This window comes from Callorhinchus milii, unplaced genomic scaffold (assembly GCF_018977255.1).
Source record: "Callorhinchus milii isolate IMCB2004 unplaced genomic scaffold, IMCB_Cmil_1.0 Scaffold5, whole genome shotgun sequence".
NCBI lineage: Eukaryota > Metazoa > Chordata > Chondrichthyes > Chimaeriformes > Callorhinchidae > Callorhinchus > Callorhinchus milii.
Window position 1 is genome coordinate 36026227 of NW_024704746.1, and position 18865 is coordinate 36045091.

An 18865-nucleotide genomic window follows, 5' to 3' on the forward strand; every position below is an offset into this window, starting at 1 on the left:
TCCTTACACTCTATGATTCAGAAACTGAAAATAATTAAATTTATAAAAGTCTTTCTATTTGGTAAACTGAGCAATAATAGAGGATGCATTCAAATTAAAAACAAGTTTGTTTTCAAAGAAGCATGAAACATGCGTGTACTCATTCACTGCTGAAGATTAGATGCCATTTAGTGTCATTGCATATAAAACGTACACCAAGGAAAGAGAGAGGTGACTATTCTGCAGCACTGCTCTTCAGGAGAAGCCACAGCACTTTGGCTAAATCTGTGCTTCTTAAAATGATCAGAAAGCATTCACTCAATGGCTGTGTTGGTAAAGACATTTCCCAAGCGGAATCTGAGTCACATTGAGCAGGAACTTCCGATGTTCGACCCCTGGTCTGGGCTAAATTAGCTGATCCCAGCATGGGATGGGTTGATATATTAAAGAAAATGAAAATTAATAGCCAGGGTTCTGATTTCTGACTTCCAACACTTGATCCCTATTGGAAACCGCACAAACCTGAATATCTAGTGAGGACAGAGTAAGGCATTGTGATACTTTCCATAATAGCATAATAACATATTCTTAAGCGCAAACAATATCTCCTCAGTTGAGTGTAGCTTTCAACCAATGGAACTATTCAGGACAATTCAGAAGAGGAAGATTAAAAAAATGTTATTCTAAGCAGACATTAGGACAAGCCAAATTGAAGTAATGAAGAGAGTGAATGCTTATAATATCATTACTAGATCTAAGTATTTATGTCAGGTTCTTTAGAAGCAGAAGTATAATTGAATTTTTAAAAATGCTACCTAAAAGCTGTCAGGAGAAATTGTGTAGAATGCCTACAGGCTGCAGCAAGTGAGATTTCAACAATAGAGTGGGTGAAAAAATTTAACACCACAAGGTTAAAACAAACAGATTAAGAAACTATTCCAATATTAATAATGTTTAATTTTTTATCAGATTGGGAAGGGAGAAACACATCAAAAGGTACATTTTCAATCTCATCCTCGTCAGTGTGGCTGATAGCCTTTCAAAGTGTAATATTTTTGCAGTCAAAGATCGCAAAAGAAGGTTGGATGAAGAAAGCATTTGGCCCATTTGATCTTATTTCCAGAATGCAAGCAATCTTCCCATTACAGTATTAAATGGTTCGATGCTTGCGTAAGTCACAAGAACAGAATCAAGTTGAGATCAGCGAATGGAATACAAACTTCTTACAAGATGTGCTTTGAGAGGAAAAAGATTTATTTGCAATGTCAGGCTTGGCTGTGATGCGCTCCATAGCTCAGTGACCTGCCAGCACTCAATGCCTTGGTTATCACATGAAGAATGGGCACTTGGGTCAGATATTAGAGAACCATGAGCTCCAGTGGAACCATACTTCAGTGTCTTGAGAAGAGGTGGAAAAATGGTGTATCTTTCACCGCTCTTCAAAATGAAAACTGTAGTTCTCTCCAAGCACAAAATGTTTCCTTTTTTTCACAAATGAGTTCACCTTTAGCTTTTCAGGCATTAATCGATCGCTTTGCGTTATCGGAAAGCTATACATTTTAAGCAATACCACATAATACAACAGCTACCACAGTAAAACAAACCAGCTTTTGGTACCAGGGTTTCAGGATATCAACTTTGTCATAGAAATAACATAATCAACACAGACACAAGCAATAAAACTACAAGTAAGTTAACTGTAAATGTACTGTTAAAAATTACTCTCTCCAAGAGTTAACTTTTGACTGCCAAATCCTAACCATTGATGAATTAGTTGCTGTGTTGATCCATTAAATTCTATTACAGTATGAAAGAATAAGTGGTTTATAGCAGTCACCATCCCAACTGTCAGATGATGGAAGAGTACAATCCCTTGAGATATTAATCCAGTGCGAAAACATTAAGAAGCGCACTCACTGATTTCCCAAAGGAGACTAAGAATGTATGATTTAAAGCTTCTCTGAGGTTTTCTGTCAATATCGTCTCCTGTTAAAAGAAATTGCAGAACGTTTGCTTTTGTTCATAGCATATAGTTTTTTTTATTTTAGTTTTCCTACCTACTCCTCATAACTATCTACAGCTTTGCTAAATATAAATTAATGCATATTGTTGAGATATGAGCATCCACTCATGAATACACATCTCAAGGATGAATTCTGCTGATTTCCATTTATTCAGTAAAGTCCCCAGCAAAGAGTGTAAAAGGATTGGGTGTCTGGTGTGGACAGTAAGGCATGGCTGTGATACTTTCCATACTAGCATCATCTTAAACAGTCACTGTCACAGCTCACACAAAGAATATAACAATTATCTATTTTCTTGTCACACTGCCGCACAAAGTTCTTTCTAGTAGTGAAGGGAAAGCCACTTGGAAGCAGTTCTATTCTATTGTTATATTATCTGGCTAGATATAAAGCATTTTCCTCAAAGTTTTGTTATATAGAACTCAGGAGATTAAAGATCAAGACTACAGCATAATGTAAACTCTGGTTACAATTGCACAGCTAAATGCTCTAGTGTAGAATAACACGCATAGTTTATATATAATATATATATGTGTGTGTGTATATATATATACACACACGTGTGTATATATATATACACACGCACATATATATATATATATCAGTAGTGTGTTACAAGATCTAATCCAGTTGAAGGATTCTGGTGACAAGAGTGTTTATATAATCATTAGAAGCTCAAGGCGATGTTACAGCTCACTCCGGCTTAACTTATTTAAGCAATATATGCAACATACATCATTTTATGAGTAATTTTCCTGTCTGTTCACTATAATCCATTGAAATTGTGGAGTTCATCATTGCAGTCTCTGAAAAATGGCTTTTGTTTTACAGCAGGTGACACAGATGCCTCAGATTCATTATTATTGCAGTTTGCTTTGGGACGTCCTCCCGACGTGAAAAGCGCTATATCAAATGCAAGGATTGTTATTATTACTTTGTAGAAAGAGGAGTGTATTGGTAGATTCTGAAACTCAATACCAATTTTTTGTTGCTCTCTAATACAAACTAGATTTTTTGGGGTGAGGGGACTTTGGAATACTAGAAAATAAATTTCTATACTCATTCAACACAAATGTGCTAGTGGTTGAGCATTAGAAAATCAACTTAAAATACACACTTCCCTCACTAATGGTCATCTCCCTCAGATAGAATCTACACTGAACTTTCACTGGATATTGTGCACGAGTTGGATTTCATTTCTTTCCTCCAGTTAACCTGCAGCTTACATTTTCCATTCCTTGTTGCACTTTACAAATTTGGATGATGTCTCCTCCAGGCCAGGTCTCCCTTTCTCCATTGTAAAACATTTAACTTTGTAAGACTTTCTTATTAACTCAATGCCAGCTCTCAGAATTCTCCTCTCACAATGCTTGTTATTTATCGAACAAACAAAATGAAGCCATTTTCTCTATATCCAGTTTGAATGATGGTACCCCACGGTTTGGCATGTTTAAGTAAAATGCATTATAGATAATAAATCATAATAATGATAATAATCCTTGGCATTAGATATAAAGCCTTATCACATTGACAAGACATCTCAAATAGTTCACAGGATATACTTTAGAGTGTAGTTACTGGTTTATTTGTAGGCAAATGTGGCAGCTAATTCACACACAGCCATGAACTGAATGAGCAATTTTATCTGGGGGAATTGTTGGACAGGACACTTGGGAGGTGTTCCCTTCTCTTTGCAAGCAGTAACACTGGATTCACACCGCCATAATGTAGACTATAACCTTGAAATCCCAACTGTATCAAATTTCTACAGTGGAAATTACTTCGGTAAAATTTGTGTGTAGTATGATGTTCCGTTTCCCAAATTGTCCCCGAGATATTCATAAAACTAGTTTGAGTTTACTTGTGTTCTATTCTCAGTCCAAAAATAATCCCAAAGTGCTGTTCTCCATCATTTATCATCTCCTCTGCTCGCCCTCTCAAGCACCCTCCACCCTCGCATCTAATCCCAAGGGCAAAGCGGTCCTGGACTTCTTTGTCTCAAAGATTTTGCAACACTTTGAAAAATTTTGGAACCTCTCTCTCCCTCAATCCCTCTGCCTTGCCCCTCCTTCCCCCTTTTCAGATTACGCTTGAAGACCTTCCTCTTCCACCGTGCTTATGGTCACCTACTCCCTCCCCACAGCTCGATGGCAGGCTCCACCACTGTTACGTTCTCCAAGACGCTATTTGTGTGAAAAGAGCTATATAAATGCAAGTTGTTATTAGCTCATATATTAGGACTATTTAGGTGATTCCTGATTAATGTGTGGCAGTATGGAAGCCCTATGATTTATATTTGACGTATCTGTGCAAAAGGTGTGCGTTTTACTGTTCACAAATGCTCTTAAATTAATACATTTTCTTGCAGTTGCAGAAATGTTAGATTCTAATTTGTACAACTATTGTGAAGGTGCTAAAACCAGCACCATTCCTTCAATCCCCTCCCCTGCCCCACAAACAAAGTCACAAAAACAGTGGGATGTCACTGATTTTGCATAAAGCAATTGGTCTGTCTTTGCAAAAAAAAGCAATTAAACTCTCACTTACTGATTCTAATTCTTTGTCTGACTAAGGACTTTCAAAGGGTTCGCTTTTCCTTCTACAGTCAAGCGGTTCTATAATCTCTTTAGCCTTTGAAGCTCAGTGGTTCAAAAAGCACTACCACCAGACAACTCCTGTCCGATGAGGAATTGCTTACTCATGTGCAGAGGTCGACTCACAAATGACGAATAGATGCAAATAGCCTGAGATTCTCAAGTGTCCTTTAAGTGCATCTACGGGGAAGGGATTGACTTGCAATTAGATGCAACATTTAAAGCTCTTGCAACATCCACATATAAATGAATCTCCCTCGCCAATATGTATTTTTAAGAGCAAATGAATGATTTATAAGTACTTTAAATGGTTGCCTCACAGCTGCAATGCACACAAGACGATTTCAAGACTCGCGGAAGACAACGGTGCCTCCAGTGATTATTATAAATTCAGCTGAGAACATTCAATGAGGAATCATTCATCAGAATGATTATACTTAAGAAATAGTCATTTTTGCCACATGAAATAATTTATATTACACTATTGGATCAAAATCATAAAATATGATATAACAAGAGAGTAAAGCATAGGTTCCATAGAAATCTACATTACAATAGATAATTTCAACCCATTATATTAGTGTCCATGTTTGCTCTTCCAAACAAACTGTCTATCCCAATCTCAATTCCCTGAAGCCTCGAAAATCCTTCTTTCACATTTGCCTATCCAAGGGCAAAAATTACCTGGATCTAGACTTACTCTATTAATAATAAATTACAAAATACATCTTTTATGTTTGAAGCTGGTTTTCTGTAAATTCTTACAGAATAGTTAAGACTGAATTCAATAATTTGCCAAATCCTGAATGCTCTGAAATGCTACCAATAGCTGAAAAGAGTCACTCGGTGCTCCAAGACATTATCCTGCGTGAAAAACATTGTATAAATGCGAGTTATAGTTGTTGCTGTAAATCAAGATTCCAGTGGAATTTTACTCATTGCATTCCTTTTTAAATTCCCAATTGAGGCTGCTCCAAAAGCCACCCCTGGCAAATCATTCCACACACTGCCAAGTGAGTGGGAGAATGTCTTTCCTTAACTTCCCCTCTCATGCTCTGACCTTTAATGTGAAATGTATGCCCTCTTGTCCTTGAATCATTTGCCAGGAGAAATAGTTTCTCACATTTATTCTTTCAAGCCCTTTTATTATTTTGGACACCACTCTCATATAACTCCTTAACTTTCTCTGCTCCAGCTTTCCCTCATAGATATAGGCCTCATCTCCACTATCATCCTAATGAATTTATGCTGCACCCTCTCAACAGCTATAATATCCTTTCTGAAGTGGAGCACCTGAAATTGCACACAATATTCCAGCTGTAGCTTAACCAACATCTTATAAACATTCATCACCACACGGATGATCCCAGGAATGAAGTAGTATGTAAATTTCAATTAATGAAACTTAAAATAGCCTCACTAAAGCGCAATTCCAAAAAAATCTGTAAAACATTAACCTCATATTGGAGTCCAAACACATTGTTTCAATGCAGCCACAAACTAGATGACTCATCAGGCCTTGTGTGTGTGCACAAGAAGTGATATCAGCTGCCATGTGTATAGCTTGCATGATATAGGATGTGATATCATGACAACCTGATGACCTGGAAGTCCGCCTTTTCTTAATCGCAGAAAGCTAACTTGTCAGTGTCAGAAGTAAGGTAAACTGCGTTTCTATTGAGCATGGGACCATTGAGAACTCAATCATTGAGTGAGGCTGGGTTATAATTGGGTTTCACTACACTAATCATGATAGGCACCAAGCTCTGAATATATCAGTATGTGTTCACAAACCTGGATTCATCATCGACTATTCAACAGACTATTCAACATGGTGAAAGAACCTATACAGGATGGTTTACCCTGTGAAAGCCAGCTTGATGTTCTGTTGGTCCCAGCCCAGTACAACACTGATGTACGTGCAGTGTGTAGGGCAGCACACACATATTAATTTCAACAGCTTGGAAACATAAAGTGAACCTGTGCAAACATATCTGCTGTAGATTCAAGATGTATTGCTTTAAAAGCCAGTGTTATCACATATTCAAACACACTTACTGACTGCTAGAATGCATAATCCTACTGAATGTCATGACATAATATCATACTCCTTTAGACTTGATTCCCAAGTATTGCACTATATTCGCTCCATTATTTCCAAACAGGTGTCATCAGCTTTTGGACATTTATCCAAAACACCACAAAACTATGGCCTGCAATACCATCTTATCAGGTTCTGTTTATTTGCTCCATTATGCATATGTGTAGAAAAATAATGGAAGAGACTTGTATGGTTATTTTATTCTTTCAAATTCAGAAGTGAGCAAGTGTTGTATTAACTTTCATTAAATTGAGAGAAAAACTATGCCGTTCAATGAGTGGAACACTGGACTTGGAACCAGGCGGTTCTGGGTTCAAATTTCCATGTGCAATCTCCTGGGCAAGATTAATGTTTATTCTACTCTGTCAGAATTCTAAATTGTTAACATTTTGCATTCACTGCACGATTAAAATCAATTCCAACAAAGAGAAGCTGGGAAAGAGAAGCAGGTTGGTGTTTGCTGTATTTCAGTAGATTCAATACAGTTTTACCAAAAAAAAGTATATTAGTCCATGGTCATAAAGATCAAATTATTCCTTCCTATAGCCACAATGAAATTCATTAAGTCAGTGAATCAGAGGTGTTCCCATGGCTGCAAATAGTTTTGAGATAAATTCCAACTAACAGACAACTCTTTGGGGGCATAAAAGTGAGGAATGTTGAGATTTGTGCAGAACTAACTGGTGCCTTGAAATGTTATGCTAAGCAATGAGTTGTGGCATAAAGGGATATGTTAATGAGAGATCTGTGCAATATTTATAATCACATTATTGCTGTCACTGTTGCAATCAGTACAGTAACAGATTAACAACCATCACAGGAAAACTAAAAGGCTTCAAATGTGATTATCACAGGAAATAGTTTTACACGTAATTAAAATGCAGCAATTACAGTGAGAGCAATGGAACACAACAACTCATCCTTACCAGAACAAGACAATCCTGTTATATCCTTTTCTCCAAAAAGCTCGAGCAGTCTTTCCCCAATCGGGATACAATTCATCTTGAAGCATCATGTCCGTTACCTTGGTAGAAGAGAAATGGAAGTAAAGTTTTGAAACAATGTGAATGTAAAGAATTTGTATTCAATCCCAAAGTAAAGCAAACATTTTTTTAAAAAAATTATTAGGTGATCCACTTGTTTAAGAAACTTTATTAATGGACCAAAAATGTTTCTGCTCTTTGCGGTGACCCTTATGGGGAATGTGAGCTGCTGAGCGAGTTGAGCACTGTTTTGGGATCGGATGAGTATAATATTTGGTCAGTTTTCTGCTCAATTTTTCGACATGTTGTTACCTCCTATCTCTACTAACATACAATAAGATCAACAGGCAAAATATACAGTTTAGTCTGCACATCAATAATAATAATCTTTGCATTTGAAATGAGACATCTCAAAGCACTTCACAGGATCTACTGCAAAGTGAATTGACTGTATTTTGTCGGCAAAATGCGGTAGCATTGACACAACTATGAAATTCTTGCGTTGTTAAGCAAATTTGTCAAAATGCAGCAGGTGCTGGGAAAGGGAAAGGCTTCCAATCTCATCTTGTACTGATCATTCAGGGATGGTGACATATCAGCATCGGAATCAAGTGATCTATACTGATAGATAAGTACAAGAACTAAGTACAAGTATCTTAGTGGAGTCAATCACTCCACACTAGAAAATGACTCTTATATATAATTTCACTCAACAGGAACAGGACATTTTTTAAAATCAATCTTCTTGAGAGTATTTATTTTATACTAAAAGTACTACTCTAACATATTATTGTTCCCTTTAATATCTATGGTTTATGTTCAATTCATGAATACTATCTGGACCACCAAATCAATGACTGTTTGTGGGACACTGCTGTTCGCAATTGGCTGCTGCGTTTCACCCACAAATACATAGTCAATCCATTTGGCAGTATATTCTGTGAAGTGCTTTGAGATGTCTCAATGACATTATAAGACGCTATATCAAATACAAGGATGATTATTATTCTTATCAGATATCACACCTTACTCATCTTGAAAATAGGCCACGTGTCCTTTAAGCAAAGGCGTATCTGAGACATAAATGACTTCTTTTGGTTAAGAAGCTAAGCATTTTGACAGCTATTCATCTAATTCTACATGAATTGTAGTGAACTCATCACTTCCAGAAATGACAACTGCAGGGGGAAAAAATCTCTCTAACTTGCCCTGACAGCCTCTGGTGAAGATGTAAAACAACTTACACTTGCCACTCTGTGTGCTTTCTATTCCTCCAATCTCTGGAGCTGAATCCTCCAACCTCAAGCCCTCCCTCTCTGCTACCTCCCTCTCTCTGACTACTATTTTGATCGCCCCCCACCCCCACACACACACTCCCACTTTCCTCAGGCTCCCATTTCATTTCACTTCAAGATGTTTTCGTACATGAAAGATGCTATACAAGTGCAAATTGTTGACCAATTCAGGTCAGATATCAAGGAAGGGCTGTGTGTTCTCCAAATGGTTAATGAGAGGTCCTTCTCTATAGCCAGTGCGCTGTGTGCATACAAACTAATAGCACTGTTAGCCCACACGTGCTCTATTGTTAAACCCCGAAAACAGTTCCTGCACACATTGTATTCAGTGAATTCTATTCAACTGTTCATATTTTTTCTCCCCCTCTCTCTCCCCCATAACATAAACCACAAAGATAATTTGAGATCCATCACCTTAAAGAGCCCTCCACGAGATTTCTGTTAGTGTAATCGTGCAATACAAATAGAGACCGTTACAGAAAGATTGGACTCTGCTGGATCATGGAAATGCCAGTGATATTCCTTTGGCATCAGTATAAATAAAATGCCTTGTACATAAAACTGTCCTTCTCCATCAGTTAATAAGCTTTTCAAATCATCAGCAATTCTGGTTACATCAATGAACGGCACTCTTGTTTGAACGATAGCAGCAGCATGTCATTTGCAACAAATTAATCCATGTATCATGTATTACAAAAGATCCATTTCAGTCGAGGAAAAAACATGACTTCAGCATCATTTCTTAATGGTGAGCTCCATGTAAACCAGCAATAACTGCTTATTCAAGAAAGCAGTTTTCCCTTTTAAGTTTCACTGCCCTGAAAGTTTATTCAATATCATTCCCTGCCAAATCATTAATGAGAATGTGCAAAATTGAACTGACATTGCTGAGCAGCAGTCTGAGAGAAGATCGCAATTTCAGTATTAGGTATGATCACACTCCTGTGGGTTTGAGGCAGCTGGCTGGGGTCTCCAGACAACTTGGAGCTTTTATTTGTATGGTCATGTCATCGGATCAATGTCAGGTCACTGACAGCCAAGCAGAAAGCTGTGGAGAGGATTAGCTATTTCAGGGCTTAATTCAATAAAGGAAAAAGCCAATTATCTTTTACATTTTTTTAAAAAATCTGATTCATTTCTCTGGGGCAATTACTGCAGAATCTGCAGGAGGTGATACCGTCAAGCATTTCAGCTGGTGAATATTGTGCCTATGTTATGTAGGATCAATACTATAATAAGTGACTTTCTATTGCCACCCCTACTGGAATGTAGCACAAGAGCTTCATGCTGCAGAGTACATGTATCCCAGCAAAAATTTCTATTTAAATCTGCAATCTCCATCATGAAACAAGCTTACACTCTTGCGTATACTTGCCTGTAGGTCTCTACTGCACTTAACAGTAAATCCTGTGAGGGGCTTTGAGACAATTTGACGATGATTTGATGTGAAAAGGTGCTATATCAAATGCAAAATGTATTATTCAATAAATATTAAGAAGAACTGTAAATTTTTCTTTGCTCACATTCATTTTATCAGGGTCTCAGACATCTCATTTATTGAGGGCAGTATATTTACACAGGTAGCATGTCCAGAAGAGGCATTTGTTTGCCTTCCCTGTGTAAAGGCAATAACTGAATCAAATACTTACCCTCCTCAGCAGGCTTTCTGTGAAAACAGCAGCATTTCAGGGTCAGAGCGTGACTGACAGAGAAGGTGAGCTATCCCAGCTGTCTAATGCTATCAAAAGTGCGGAAAAGCTTTAAGACAGCAGACGGGTTTATTTTCCCTGTGCTGAGCTAAGCTAAAGAAATGAATTGAAAGCTTTTACAAAAAGCTTACATTAATATAAAAAAAAGTTGCAATAACATGTGGGCTGAACTTTCATCAATTGGGAGTCCATAATTGTTAGGAAACAGGAGTATTCTTTAAGTGGTGCAGTTTCACAAATAATTACCCTTGCTGTCCAGGTCTCCTACCTAATAAACCCTGTGCATCAGCATCATTTGCAGGGTTGGTTTTAATTAAGAATAGTTTCCTAAGAGACCTGTAAGGAAACAGTTCACTGGCAGCACAGATTCAAAAGAATTGAATCTATATTTCTCTACACTGGAGAATTTGTACTGCTGGCAATCTGGCATAATTTTTAAGGATTGAGTGAAAATCAATTGCGTTAATTACGACAGCAAGAACAAGCACAATCCTTCAGCCTCTGGATATTGGATCTGCATTGGATTTGTAGGTAAACCCATTGTGAACAATTAGCAATCGGTGTTCATTGCTGGCTACAGTGCTTCAAAATGCACTGCTGCATGATGCTCGTTCATAGAATAATGAAGGATAAGAATGCGCTATGTAATAACGTGGGACATTCTGCTTCTGCACTAATCCCATTGATAATTATTGTGGGAACACCCCCTCCAGCCACCTCTGTCATTTTGTTAGAATGGCTCCGTTCAAAAGCTATTTTTCAAGCGAGTAAACCTGCTCGCCAGCCAGCAACACTTTTGATCCTCCCACCGAGCAGATCCCAGCACTTCACTGCCGTTTCGGAGAACATCAACTTACCTCAACTTTAAAACTCAAGGATTTAACACTTACTGTTATCAGATTTTTTGCCTTCCCATTGTAATGCAAAGAATGAAACTCGCTTACACTCTGGCTGCTTTTACTGATGATTGGAGAACTGTACATCATAACAGAGGCTATTGTAGATTGAAGAAAGCCTTTTGATCTACTTGAGCCCATCCTTCCAGAATACCCAACCCAACTTCTTCCTATTTCATCATTAAATGGTTTCTTAAGTGAGTCACCAGAAGAAAAACAGAAGGAAGAACAATGCTGGGAATGGCTAGTTTTTTAATGTTTGTATTCCTGAGAGTGAAAAANTATCACTTCCAGCAGACTCTTTCCTGGAGGCACCAAACTGTGAGAAAGAATCCCACACAAGCACAGAACAAGCGATAATGTAAGTTGACACAAACACATCAAGTCTGTGATTCACATTAAATTTCTAGCCTTGAAATGTCTTAACACATTCAGTTGGTCAGGAAAGGGAGAAGCTACAAACTAACATCGATCAGGTGCATCCTGAAATAAACCACAACCATCAGATTGGGTTTGTGTACCAAATGCTCTGCAGTCGTTTTGCTAGGGTGATTCAAAAGCAATTTGCTTACACATATCCCCCCGTTCAAGCAATGCATTTGGTGGCAAAATATAGAGAACAACCTAGCACAAGTGTGCTCCAGGGGGCCAGAGTTTTGATCTTTTCATTCCATGCTTTGTTAAGATACTGTTATACACCCGAAACAAATTAGGTTACTTAAAACTAATTTTAAAAGGAAATGTAATTACAAAGTCTCTCAGACTTGCAGCTATAACATGTGAAAATGACTTTCAATGTGTCGTAAGCTCAGTGAGCTCAAAATGAAGAATGATAGATAGGTTAAATCCTGGGATACAGATGTACCCAATTAGCCTTTGGATATAATTTGATACTTAGAAATTTTCCCCATCTCATACGTCACGGAATATTGCTGTGCGTAATTGGTCTGTTGCATTTGCCTGCAAATACACGTTCACTTCACTTTACACTAAATCCTATGAAGTCCTTGGGCATGTCCTCCTGACATGAATAGCGCTATACCAAATACAAGAATGCTAAATTTTTATAAATCACATGTTGGGCCTAAACTGGAGTAGTCTGTCCAATTTTGGGCACTACACATTAGAAAGGATATCAAGGCCACATAACTGAAGTATCTCATCCCTCAAAGGAAATGACCAGAATTATACCGGGGATGAGGGTCTTTAGTTATGTGGACAGACTAGAGAAGCTGAGATTGTTCTCCTTGGTGCAGAGAGGTTAAGGGGAGATTTAATGAAGGTGTTGAAAATTATGAGGGGTTTGATCGAGTAACTAATAAGGAGAAACTGTTTCACTGGCAGGTGGGTCGGTCGGTAACCAGAGGACATAGATTCAAGATAATTGGCAAAAGAACCAGAGGGGAGATGAGGCAAATTTTTTTTATGCAGCGAATTGTTATGATCTGGAATGCACTGCCTGAAAGGTTGGTGGAATCAGATTCAATAATAACTTTCAAAAAGGAATTGGATATATACTTGAAAAGGAAAAATTTGCAAGACTATAGGGAAAGAGCGGGGGAGTTGGACTAATTGGATAGCTCTTTCAAAGAGCCAGCACAGGTACCATAGGCCAAATTGCTTCCTTCTGTGCTGTAAGATTCTATGATTCTAACAATATACTTATTTGCTGAAAATGAGCCCATTCCACCTGGATCTGGAATTGCCATGTGTAGGTGGGATGCATGGAATTCTCAGTTTGGTTTGGATACTCTTAAGCATGGGTTTCTGTACGTGTCAGGCACCCGGCTGATGGAGGTCATGAGAAGATATGGGGGGGGGGGAGAGTAGAATGAGGATGGAGAGAGATGAGGTGTAACATCTGGGGTGTATGTAGGTGGGTTGGAATGGAGGAAGCAGAGACAGCGCAGCTGATCTTGTCAATTTTGGATACCAGGAAGTCCACTACCTCCTCATGGACTTGGAGATGAGGGTGGAGGCAGCATGTGAGGGTGGTCAAAAGAGGTGGTTGTTGGTGGAGTAGATTCTGGATTAGAAGATTTACTGCGAAATGGAATAGATAAATCATCGTTGGTGTCTGCAAATGAGATAACAGAAATTCCAGACAACTACCATAAAAAAAAGTTACATATATGAGAAAACAGAAAAGTTCAGAACAAAATGCATGTAAAACAGAAAAGGTTTACAAACGTCAAAACTGGGACTGATTATCTCCAGGAACCAATTAATGGATAATTCCATTTGCACTTCTCTCAGAATCTATAACAAACACCAGTCAATTCATTTCATGTAGACAGCTCAATTAACACTTCACAAAACAATTAATGTTTATTCAACTGATTTTCATTAATCCCACTCCACACAAATGTCACATAGCCTAACTACATTCAATTAGATGGCCCTTATTATATTAATGTTATAACCCGCCCCCCCTCCCCGTTAAAGCAGTTGAATAATTCTGAAAAGAGGCACAATTTAGCCCTCAATTACTGAAAGATCCAAGATTTTCTTGCTCCTCCTTTTAGGCTCATACCACTGGTTAAGAGATATCTTACTGTCAATGCTGTTCTTAATGAATCACTACTTGGAGGTACACAAATGCTACACTGGCAACAACCACTAAGATGTAGAGATCCTTCTTGTGAGGAGGAGAGGAAAGCAGAGTTGCTTTGGAGCTAAGTTGATACTCCTAAGCATGGTGATGGCTTTCCATGTCAGTCACCCTGCTGACCAAATAATAATGATACACACAGGTATGATTTATCCACAGGTGCATCAGAGGCACACGACAATGGATTTCACATATATTTCTGCCAATCTTGTACCACTTACTGTGAGAGAATTTAGAGCACAAGTATAAACAAGCTATTCTAACTATGGAAAGCTCACAAAAGAGTCATCTGATATCCACACAAATTCCTCAGTCCTTGAAAAATGGACAAATCAAGCAGGTTGTTTGCTTGAACCTATTCGATTACGTGGTTTCATTGTTGACACTTCACAATCAAATGTCTGAGTGTGTGGGTTGTGCAAACCAGACCTCACAGTCATTAAGCAGTTATCTGTAAAGAGAGTGCAATAGTTAATTAGAACCAGAGAAACAAACTGTGTGCTCTGCGGTAATTGCTATACTCATGAAACGTTTTTCCTAAAAACAAATGGTTATTCAGCCACTTAGGGTACTCGCTAAAAGCTGTCTCATAACACTTGCTGTATGATCACTTAGTCCAGCCAGATCAATGAAGTTTAAATAAAATATTACCACCATGTAGAGTCCTGTAGCTCAGTGGTTAGAGCACTCGCTTTGCAAACGAGAGACCTGAGTTCAATTCCAGGCAGAGGGCGAAACGTTGGGCAAGTTTCCTTACTCCACACAGAGCCTAATAATAATCCCTCCAAAACCAAAAACAATAATAAATTGGTCATTTTCAATCTACGACTGTTTGTGGGACATTGCTGTGTGCAATTGGCTGCCGCGTTCGCCCACAAATATACAGTCAATTCACTTTACAGTATATTCTGTGAAGCACTTTGGGACGTCCTCCCGACGTGAAAAGCGCTATATCAAATGCAAGGATTATTATTATTTGTTTAAGACTACAGCAACGGAAACATAAATGTTGCAAGTGCTCAAAATTGAGCATTTTGTGTGATCAGATCCATCTTATGCTGTGTTTATACTGCTAGGGTGCCTGAGCAATAACAATAAATTAAATACCTTCAAAGCCCCTCCATGACCTGGCTCCCCCTTAGCTCTGTGACCTCCTAACCAACCAACCTGCCCACTCCCTGCGCTCAGCGGGCTCCAGCCTCCTTCACGTCCTCTGCCTAACTCGCCCCACCATTGGTAGGCAAGTCTTCAGCCATTCTGCCCCCACCTTCTGGAACTCCATCCTGCAGTCCCTCCGCCTCACACCCCCCCCCACCCCTTGTCTCCTTCAAGATCCATCTGAAGACCCTCCTCTTCGACCGTACTTCTGGTCACCCTCCTCCCCCCTCTGCCCTCCATCCTCCCTGATCCTGACCCCCAGCTTGGGTCTGAAACACTGACTGTCCAGCACCTTGGGACATCCTCCCGACATGAAAGGCGCTATACAAATATAATTTTGTTGTTGTTGTTGCTACCTGATTACAGAGATGATAACATAAGCGTACATTCTATCATTCTACATAAAATAGATTCTATCGTTATTAAGGAACTTGGCGCGACATAAACCAGCATAAATGTAAGCACTTCACATACTTTACTGTGGCTCTGACATTCTGGGCTGAAAAATAAAAATCAACCCATTTGCTCCTAATTACTCTCTGGTGACCCCTGCTGGAAAGTGCTTATGTAATAATAATAAAACTAATAATAATAATCTTTGCATTTGATATAGAGCCTTATCACGTCTTCAAGACGTTTCAAAGCGCTTCACAGAATATACTGTGTTTCTTGTGGCAGAAACGAGGCAGCCAATTGCGCACAGCAGTGTCCCTGTTCGGACAATAGGCGAAAATACGATAGGGATTCAGTATTTATACTCCCCGTGAGTCTTCACCCATTTCTTACTCCCTCCCATATCCTTCTATTCCCCTCTACCTCATGTGAAGATCTAACTTCATTTTTAATGCTGCTATGCTGTCTGATTCAACCACCACTTCAGGCAGCGAGTTCCACAACCTCACCCTTCTGCATGTATAACCATTACCCTTAGCTATCCGATGTTATTAAATGATTTTCAATATGGACTCCCAAAATAATGGGAAAAGTTCATTATTTCATCAATTTGCTGTCACAAGATATGTGTTAACTTACATTTTAGAGCAAGGCTTATTTAAATAGTAGCAAATAGATCATTTTGTGATTATTTTACTAAATCATAGCTTACATTTTATAAATTTTTACAATTATTTTACTACGTCCTTATGGGCATTTACTCATTGGTATTCACTACAATATTCCAACAACTGTACAGTACAGAGCAGAGGGTATTGATTTGAAATGGTTATTCTGTTTTACATATTCATATAAACAATTGAATTAGTGTTTATATTGCATTAGCACAGAAGTGCACCAAAGCTTTGAGGATCAGAGGGATGCAAGGTTGACACCCTCGACTCCCTCCCCAGTGAGCTCCTAATCTCAGCCGTGCTATTATGGAAAGCTACCAAGTGATACCAAGATGCTTCAGCCCAAAGAAGTCATCCAGTCTTTCTCACATCTAGTAGCTTGTTGAAATGTAAGAACGGTAGATGCCTTGGAGTAGAATGCCAGACATTGTTTCACCAGAGAATTGTGCACATGTCGAAACATTAAGTGGGTAAAACATAATAAATTAAACATAATGTGTTGTATTTGGTCAGGATTCCTGAATTAAGGGTCGTGCCTCTGTCCACATCCCACAAAGGTAATCACGTCCCTGTCTAAATCACACCAAGATGGTCAAGTTATTCTACGTAATTCTTTTTTAACATACACACTATTCGCTTCATCAAGTGTAAAGTAGAAGCTGCCCACACACCCCACAAAATAACAAGAAATATCTACCTTTAAATTTTCACATCTGGAACTGTCCAAGAAAGATGACTTTTGAATAATTGCTCAATTATTTAGTGGGAGTCTGCAGCACATTGCTGTGCCTTCTCATGGGTACAGAAGATGAACAAAGCACTCACTGGAAGAAAGTGGGCAGTTTGACAATGACTGGAACAATAGAGATGAGTCATAAGGATGTCAAACCACACAGGTGCCAAAATGTTCATCTATTTTATTCTCCACAACGACACACAAGCTCCTGTCGAGCAAAGCTTTAGCTATAAAAAAAAGTTATGCAAACATTCCACTCTTAATCTGAGTTAGTTGCTGTTATTTTCTACTTTTTTTTTAAAAAAGCACCCATAAGAAAATCATAGATATAATCTCTTGCTGCTATATATTTAATGGATAAACAAAGGTTAACCTGGAGTCATTCTACAGTGTGGATGAGAATCAGTGGGAGGCTTGCAATGCAGTCCTGCAATTCTGCTTCACATAATGAATTTTAAAAGAGGAAAATGTCAGCATCTTATTTGAAATCTGAGCAACTATTAATATTCTACTCCTATAGCAGCTAGATCAGGGGATACCAAAAATATTAATAAGCAGATTGATTCCAGCTCACGGGTTACATGTAATATTTTTGGTTATTTAAGTGCAATCTCTTTAAAAGCACCCTTAATCATCAATACATTACAAACTCTTGCACTTTTAAAACCAGCCAAAATGAGATTTTGTGTAAAAATTACTGCCCGTCGACTTTTGATATTGAACAGAAAATGAACTTTAGTAAAACTGAGTTTTCTTGCCAAAGATGCATACTAACATAGCTTTTAAAGGTAATAAAAGGATCACGGATGGAAAAAGTCTTAATTAAACAGGCTAGCTGCTTAGGTCTGTTAACAGAAAGTATGAGTTGCTGTATCGCAGAAAGGTCAATATGGGCACTGAACAGAAAGAGTTTACAGATTGCATTGAACAACACTGCAACACTCCGAGATGTCAATCTGCATCTAAATACAATAGACCAGCCATCAGAAATGAATAATAACTTTTAAACATTTGTTCTTTCACTCATTTTTTTCAAGCAAGCACAACAACAAAATTACATTTGTATGGCACCTTTCATGTTGGGAGGACATCCCAGGTGCTGGACAGACAGAGTTTTGGATCCGAGCTGGGGGTCGGGTCGGGGAGGGTGGCGGGCGGGGGGGGGGAAGCAGGGAGATTGAAAGCACGGTCAAAGAGGAGGGTGTTGAGATGTGTCTTGAAGGTGGCAAGGGAGAGGGTGAGACAAGGGACTGCGGGATGGAGTTCCAGACGGTGAGCGGCAGAAGGCCCGTCCACCAATAGTGGGGCGAGCGAGGCAGGGGACATGAAGCAGGCTGGAGCCCACTGAGCGGAGGAGCGAGCAGGATGGTAGGGGGTTAGGAGGTCGCAGATGTAGGGGGGAGCAAGACCATGGAGGTCTTTGAAGATGAGGACCAGGATCTTGAACTGTATCGTCTGTGTGATAGAAAGCTGTGCGCAATTGGCTGCCGCGTTCGCCCACAAATGTACAGTCAATTCACTTTACAGTGTGTTCTGTGAAGCGCTTTGGAACGTCCTTCTGACGTAAAAAGCGCTATATCAAAAGCAAGGATTATTATTATTATTATTAAAGCTAGTGGATGGCTGTAATAAGGTCATAGAGCCTGGTGTGGGAGAGGCCGCGGGCTGCAGAGTTCTGGAGTTCTGGAGTATTGCTAAAAGTATGTTTCTAA

At 38.9% G+C, this 18865-nt stretch overlaps 1 protein-coding gene across 2 annotated transcripts in view; it reads right to left on the reverse strand.

Annotated features, from left to right (window-relative positions):
• The window catches only part of tmem117 (transmembrane protein 117), a 112311-nt gene that overhangs the window by 28470 nt on the left and 64976 nt on the right, over positions 1-18865 (reverse strand). For both annotated transcript variants that reach the window (XM_007903723.2, XM_042335483.1), the window contains exon 5: positions 7625-7722. In XM_007903723.2, coding sequence (XP_007901914.1) covers positions 7625-7722 — 98 coding nt within the window. The remainder of the gene's footprint in view (positions 1-7624; positions 7723-18865) is intronic.